The sequence below is a fragment of the Chinchilla lanigera genome, unplaced genomic scaffold (genome assembly GCF_000276665.1).
Source record: "Chinchilla lanigera isolate Chin_1 unplaced genomic scaffold, ChiLan1.0 scaffold00029, whole genome shotgun sequence".
NCBI classification, from domain to species: Eukaryota; Metazoa; Chordata; class Mammalia; order Rodentia; family Chinchillidae; genus Chinchilla; species Chinchilla lanigera.
Window position 1 is genome coordinate 501,565 of NW_004955430.1, and position 8,232 is coordinate 509,796.

The window sequence follows — 8,232 nt, forward strand, 5'->3', positions numbered from 1 at the left end:
CCGGCCTTTGCAGCCCTACTACAAGCCACAAGGACGCTCCCCTTCTCACCCTCCCAGCCAGTCTTCCCAGGCCAAGCTTCCCTGCGCCTGAGGCTCCGCACTGCAGCTCTTCCTCTGGAGATCCTCCTCCTCCTGGCCCTCACCTGGTCCCTTCTCCTATTCACATCTCAGTTTGAATGTTCCCTCCACTAGAAGGCTGTCCCTTAAGTCACCCTACCCAACCTGTCATCCCTGCAAATCGTTATATTTGGTTTTCCTCAGAGTTCTTATAATATGAAATTATTTTGATTCCCAAACATTGATCAAAAAATATTCTAAAGTCCCCAACAGAACAGCTACCCTTAATTGCTGGCAGGCACCTGCCTCAGCCCACATGTGCAGCCGCTTCCCCCACCCTCTCCCTCGAGCCGTGTCCCACGCCCTGTGTGCCACGTGTAATGCCAATGTCCCACAGCTGTATTTGAAACTTAATACATGTCCTTTAAAGGAGAACTGAGATGGTTTGCCATAAGGTTGATGTGATCTAAATAAAACAATTGCATTGAAGATCTAGCTACATTCTAGATAACCTTCTGTGTCCGTTAGAAGTCAGGCTGGCGCCATGCTAAGGGCAAATTGTCACCCACTGAGACTTCCTTCCAGGTCAGGGAGAAGGCCCAAGAGAGAAGTGAGAAGGGAGCGGCTTTCTCTCAATAGGACTGCAAGCTGTTTCCACCACTGTGTTTGTAGTACTGGAGATCACGCTCTGGGCCACAGGGGTGTGTGTCCCGTTTGAAATGATAGAATGGTCAGGTCTCCCAAAACAGCAACTAAACTGCAGCTGTCGTGACAGCCCTGACAAGCGGCTAGTGGCTGCGCAGACCGCCGTGTCAGGTTCACCAGGAAAGCGTGCAGCCGTTCCCGGGAGGAGCTGGCCCCGGCACAAGCTTCAGGACAGCTGGCTGGGACGTGGTATCTGCGGAAGCTGTTCTCACTGCCCAGAACAACCCTTTCCTTAAAATCCCCCACTACCTCTTAAGCCCATTCCAAATCCCTGAGCTTTAAAAGTTACTCTCAGACGCTCGTGTACCAAGAATTATTCCCACTCCCCAGCTATTCTAACATTTCAGTGGAATTCCAACTCAATACTTTTTCTAGTCTGGCTCAAAAAGTATGGATGTGTGAGTCTTTCTGCCTTTTTTGAGGAGTAAAACGCAGAACACAAAGAATTTTGGCTTATTTATCAAAATATGTTTCCTAAAACCTGAAACCGAGCCTGGGATATATCATGTGCTCAACAAATATTTGTTAGCTGTTACGAAAGTGGTAGTAACAGAGAATGAGACTTGTAAAACATAAAAACTTAGCTAGGCTACTTGGGAGCCAGAGGTAGGAGGATCACAAGTTTGAGCTCAGCCTGGGCAACATAGTGAGACTATCTCAAAACAAAGTTTTTAGGGCCAAGGATGTAGCTCAGTGACACAACACCTGCCTGGCAAGCACAAAGTCCTGAGTTCAATTCCTGGTACCAAAAAAACAAAAAAAACCTGTTTTAAATTTTTAAAAAGCTGGGGAAGAACCCAGAGATATAGTGCTGGCCTAGCATAGAAGACACTCCTCAATGCCTAACTTGAAAGAAATAAAGACTTACTTCTCTATTCAACATAATTATTTTCCTTTTGAGAAATTATTTATACAAATTTCTATGTAAACAGAACTATGAACCCACAAAAGTAGTTTATTTAAACTCTCTGCTCTGTATATTCTTATAAAACTGATAACAATAGCATATTTTTTCATAACACCCAAGTTTATATTCACCCACTTTCAAGAGGAGCATTCAGTTGGTTTTCTTCCTTTTGAAGGCACTTTGGTATTTACTACAGGTTAGTTTCACATTCTGCAAATCATTTAAATTATTGTGAATCATTCGCCTACTGTATTCCATTACAGAGCTATAAAAACATCAATAGCCAAGGCAGCTTGAGCTTTGCATCAGGGAATTAATCATTACTCCATACACCTTGTAATAATACACTCACAGCACAGGAGGGAACCAAGTGTCAGAATTGACACATACAGTACTTCAATCAGAAATACCGTTAACACTACCTTCCCCGAAAGTCACTTCAAGCCAATGAAGTGGGCTGACTGCAGATACTTTTTTGTGTGTTTATTCTCAAAGCTGTGTAGAAATAGAATTCACCTGCAAGGGCTATTACAGACCTCAGACTATTGAATGTGGATAAAGACTTTGGTTCAAGTTTTTGCAAAACTGTCACTTCGGTGTCCCCCTTTCCTCCAAAGAACAGAGTACGTCTGAGAACAGTTCTCCCTCTTGCTATTGCATCAGGAGGAGAGGAGCATGTCTTGCATCAGCCTTGGTGCTGAGCATTTTCACAGTGAGCTGAGTCACACTAGCTTGTGTGATAATCCAGGGAAAAGAGATGGAGAGCTATAGTGCGTTGAATACCAAACAGGGTCGGAAGAACTGCTTTTATTTTATGTACTACTGAGAAAGAAAAGCAGTGCCAATCAAACTGTGGCCAACTGTTGGTTAAAGGACATGTTTGGATTTCAGAGATATTAAAATATGAAAAAGTATCCATCGTGGAACAGAGGTATCATGGAATTAAAATAGTGCTTGTGATTTCCATTGCATTCTGTGCAGCAATAACAATCCCTAGAGGGCACAAAATGCTAGCCTTTAATTTTCTCTCTCTCTTTGGAAATTCTCCTCAGATTTTCTGGTTTTACCGGCTAGTCAGGCTTGGGAGCAGCTCAGTGAGCAGATGCAAGCCCAGTACTTCCTTAAGATCTTCCTCAGGGGACCCAGGTTGAACAGCAAGTAACATACAAGAAGCCTAGTTAAATCTGAATACCATAGAAACAACAAATAATGCTCTAGTGTGAGTATGGCCAGCATATTGTATGAGATAGTCTTATACTAAGAAAAATTAACTGAGTGTCATAGTATTTTTATTTGCTAAATCTGGTTTGTTTGTTTTTTTTTTTTTTTTTTGGTTTTTCTCCGGTACCGGGAACCGAACTCACGACCTTGCGCTTGCCAGGCAGGCACTTTTTGCCGCTGAGGTAAATCCCCAGCCCCATTGCTAAATCTGATAATCATGCCTCCAGGGTAATTGTACCCTTGACCTTCACTGCATGATCTTACTTACTCTAGGACCTTAACTTTTACTGCTGAGAAACCTTTGTTAATATACTGCTCCTTAAAACAACCTTGAGAGTTGGGGATCACTGAGGGTCACGTCAGAGACGAAGGAGCAAAATTCCCTCTTCAGACTTGGATCAGACTTGAATGTCTCATGAAAATATATTGCCGAGACTGAATGCTCATCATTACTTTTAATCCTTTTACAGGGTAGTAAGGCTCAAAAGATTGCTAGGGAAGATAGTAAAGTGCTTTTACTCCTGGAAACAAGTGCAGCGGGTTGGTCAGAGGTCACTGTCATGGGGACAGTGTATCTGGCCTATCGTAATAGTGGCAGGGACAGTGGCTGGTAACCAGCAGCATCAAACTCTAAGTACCCCTTGATTATGTCAGGAACATCACTACTCACTAGTGTTACAGCTTTCATTTTACAGAGAGGGCAACTGAGGCACAGGGGGTTAAGAAATTCGCTCTTCTCATTTTTGAAGTGTGGACAACACCTCACCATCATGGAGAGCCCTTGTCTGATACTCCTTAGCTAATTCTCTATCGCATCACTCACTACTACAACCCTGCTTCTTGGTGAAGCCAAGGCAGCTTCCCAAAGCCTCTCTAACCAGTGAGTTCTGCCCCGTACCCATCTTGTTTCCAATCCCATTTCACTCAAACCACCCATCTGGTATCTGCTTTCCCTATGTGGGTGCCCTCTACGACAGTAAAGGACCCTGTCTTTTTTCATGCCAGAGCTGGCACTGCAAAAACATAAAATAACTGATTCATGACAAGTGATCTCCGCCTTTCCCTTCCAGCAGGCTGAAGTACTCTGGAAGGTTCTTATAAGAATCAAACTCTTTGCTTATAGCTCACCCCAGACAGATGGCGCCTTTTGGATAGCTACTGTTTAAGATCAGTAGACGTATCTCTGGGCAGCAGGCATATATATATATCTTTAAGTTTCCCAGGTGATTTCAATGGACATCCAGGGTTGAGCCGCCCTAAAGAAAAGATGCTTCCATCTGGGGCTTTTAGGAGGGAAGTCTCTTTACGTCTTAAAGACCATGTACAACAGTTCAGCAGATATGATTCGTTTTCGTGTCACTTCCTAGCTCGCACAACTTGTACATGTTGGCCCAATGTTGCCATCTGCAAGGCATATGACAATAACAGACGCTTGCCTAGTACCCAGGAAGGCATTAATGTTCCCGGCTCTGAATTATCTAGATTCGTCTGGTGCGGTGTGCGTGGATGAGGCCACTTAATGCGTGATTTCTGTGTCTTCTCATGGCAGCACCACAGCGGCAATGCCACATTTCCCAGGCTTTGCACTGCTCTTTGTCATCCCATTGAACTATTACGAGATGGATTTATAACAGACCTAAAGGTAGTATCAAAATGAAAATTAGTTCTTGAGTAGAATAGTAATCCCGCCTGACTTGCCTGTAGCAACTGCGTCATATCTGCCTCTGCAAGGAGGGAAATGACTTCTTAATGTGGTTTTCTTCCACTAAGGAGAATTAAATCTGTGTGGCAAAATGTAAAACCAGTGTGCTGGCAGCCACATTCTGAAAGGAAGATCCACGACCCTCGTAAACACATTTGTGGCACAGTTCCATGCTAATGAACCTCGTTTGGGCTCCAACTTACTCCGTGTGAAAAATACAGCTCAGCTGGAGAGCCAGGCTATCGCTCCCTCACTGTTTTGCCTTCTGCCCCAAGTTTGCTCTGAAGTAAACAGGGCAACTTCTCCATCTGCTGCAAGCTGCCAGGGTGGAGTCTCTGGGAAGACTTAAGGTGTTTGGGGCCTGAGATTACAAACTCCACTATTTTACGTGGCAGTCTTTTTGCTGAATTGACAAGACTATTCTCTAAGAATCAGGCTGGCTTTTGGGTGTATACAGGTGGTGGAGTGAAACAGTGTCTGTAGAATTATCCATTCTTTGTGCATAGCCTCTGGGATCGAGGGGCAAAAATGGTTGGGGACAACCCTGACAACCTACTGTTAGCTACGTGAGCGGACTTTCAAAAGGAAATGAGTTTCCTCAGACCTCAGTTTTCATGTTGATAAGTAGGGTTAATGAGTACCTGCCTATGGGGCCACTGCAAGGTTACATGAAATAATGCAAGCCAGAGAAACTGCCCTTCACACCATAAATGCGAGCCATCGCTGGCTGTGCTAGTAAATTGTGTATCTTTGTGGACTTAACCCAAAACATTTCACTGTGCATCCCACGAGGATTTGTACCTTCAACATTTTACAGCCGCACAAAGGAAATGCACATGTATGGAGGGAAATTTAATTGCAGTGGGAGATTAAGGGAGAGGAGTCACCTTTTCCACAAAAGCCACCTTGAGAACTTGTCTCTGATAACAATAAAATTCTATTCACTCTGTATGTACATCTGAAACATACAAGTTGTTTTTTAAACAAATATTGGTATTTAAGGAAGATTTGAAAATAATGCAATTGACTAAGGCTAATTGCTAATTTTTAAAGTTGTTTTCTCATTTCATCGTTTTTACCATTTGACTGCTTAAAGCCTCCTTTAATGGAGAGAGCAGTTTCCCAGTCGGCATTCACTGTGTTATGATCATAAATTTTCCTGGGTTATTTTGGTTCTCAGAGGAAACGCGCACGTACTCACAGAAGAGGCTAAATCGGAGAGAGTAGTAGGTACACCACAAGCCAGCTTGGAGGGACAGTCATGGGGAGGCGGCAAACTCACATCTTCGGGGTCTGAGACACCCCACACACTGAGTGATGCTTACTAAACCGAAAAGGACAGACAGGTAGGGGTGTGCGAAGTGGGAGGGCACTCCCTCGGGAGCCCCGCCTCAGGCCCCTCAATCTGTCACGGTAGTCTCAACCTCAGCGGATAATTACAAAATAACAAAAGGCTGTAGAGTAGTTTCATCTGATTATTTTATGAGAGATGCTAAAAATGTGAATTCTTATGTGAAACCTGGTTTTTAAATTTTGGCAATTAAAATACACATATATGTACCTATTTACCCCTAATATGCAAATTCTGTACAGCCCTCCCTTCCCCTAATATTTATTCAAGAAGATTCCAAGAACTCATTCATGAGCCTATTCTGTTCTTCCTCAAAGCTGGAGAAACACGACAAGGAGGAAGAAGACACCCCCGCCTCTTGGAGGTCAGAGGAAGAAATGGCCGCAGAAGCAGCTGTCCTCCGAGCCTACTTTCAGTGACAGTGCTAAAGCCTGCACTCCGTCCTCCTCAGCACCCTCCAATGGGCCTCAGGACGAGGGCACCAGCTGGAAATTGAAGAGGAGGCCTTCACCAATTGATCCTTGGGGTAGGGGGAGGGTACAAAAGATCTGCAAGCTGGAGTAGAATAAAATTTGATCCTTGAGAAATCTTGATCTCTGGACTGTCTCCCTAGCCCGCTCTAGGGTCTTTCTAGTCTCTCCCCCAAAGGGGCTTTTCTCTGTTACTATCCATAAAGAAGCAAATGGTTAGGAATGCATAACTGGTTGTTTGAAAGGTCAGCACCCTGCGGGGCTCACTCAGTCCCCCTGCATCTCCTTTCCTTTATTTCCCTACATTTCTGCCACATCCAGACATACTCCATTCAGGCTGGGACTATGGTCTGCACTTGCTCTTTGGTAAATTACCCGTTGTGTTTCTCTTTTGCTTTGGCCAATAGGGAGCTCAGGACACAGGAAAAGGGACTTAATGGAATTAACTCTGCATTAGTGACGTTTAATTGTTGGGAAGTCACTACTGTGGAAAGACAGTTATAGCCAATGTTCTTTTCAGAATGCATCTGCAAACCAAATGTGTACAGTGCAAGGGATCTTCTGAAATGTGTTCATAAATAGGGCTCCTATGCAATATTGAGACGTACCTAGACTGAAAAATTATTCACTGTTTATCTGAAATGCATATCTGGCTGGTGTCCTACATTTTAATATACCTCCTTAGGGGCCAGGGACCTCAGATAAAGTCCTCTCTTTTAAATAGTTCCTTTTCCCCTGTAGAATTAGGCAACTCTAAATCAAAATTAGGCTGTTCTTCATCTGGCCTCAGTATAAATATGTTTATATTGTAAGTTGCTGAAACAGATTAGATACAAATTTAAGACAAAATTATTGAACAAATAGTGATAGCAACTGAAAACTTAATCATCTAAAATTGTCAGCCATTTAGTGGCTGTGAATTTTTAGCTAGAAAACATTCATTGCAAAAGCAGGATTTTGCTTTCTGTAGTTTCAGTTTCCTTCTCTCAACCGTAGTCCAGAAATATCAAAGGGAAGGGGACGGAGAGACGGGGAAGGACGTGGAGGGCGGGGCAAGGGCACGGAAGGGGAATTAAGTGAGATGTGTTGTGTACATGTCCCGACTCCGCTCAAGGGAAGCATCACCATGTACTATAAATGTGTGCCAATGAAAATATTAAACGCAGCATTCCTGAAGTGAACAAATACAAGTTATAAATCGTGTGTCCTCCTACTCCATCTCCCCAGCAACAGGAATCATCCCTTTGTCCAGCTTGACTACACAGGGTACACAATGACCTCTTGGTCGCTGAACACCTGTCGTGGCTATCACATGGACTGACACCACAGTGCTTGTATCCAAGTGGCCCTCACTTTACTTCACAGTGATCCCAAACCACAAGAGTAGTGATGCTGGCGTTAACTTGGTTATGCCGGAGCGAAGCAGAGAGTGCTTCTTTAAGTGTTGTCTGACATTCTCACAAGACGAAGGATCAGGACCGGACTACATTCACAGAACTTTTGCTACAGAATATTGTTGTACTTATTGTTTTATGATCAGTTATCATGCTAATTTCTTACTGTGCCGAATTTATAACTTAAACTTCATCATAGCTACATATGCTTGAGAAAAAAACCCCAGCATATTTACAGGATTCTGTACTATCCCAAGTTTCAGGCACCCACTGGGGGCCTTGGAACACATCCCCTGGGAGTAGGGGGGACTGTTATAGCCTGTTGTCACTTTGAAGTGTAAGGCTTTATCAGATATCTGAAAATACATGTGCATTTGGGCTTTCTCTCCCCAGTCTCCCTTTCAATGTAATTTACTTACTTAGGG

The 8,232-nt window shown here is 43.6% G+C and overlaps 1 protein-coding gene across 1 annotated transcript in view; it reads left to right on the forward strand.

Moving 5' to 3' along the window:
• Nucleotides 1-6,530, forward strand: part of Fhit (fragile histidine triad) — a 286,577-nt gene extending 280,047 nt beyond the window's left edge. Inside the window, exon 6 of the mRNA XM_005387532.1 lies at nucleotides 6,261-6,530. Within this exon, the coding sequence (XP_005387589.1) occupies nucleotides 6,261-6,362 (102 nt within the window). The 3' untranslated portion in view covers nucleotides 6,363-6,530. The remainder of the gene's footprint in view (nucleotides 1-6,260) is intronic.
• Nucleotides 6,531-8,232: the final 1,702 nt, after the last annotated feature.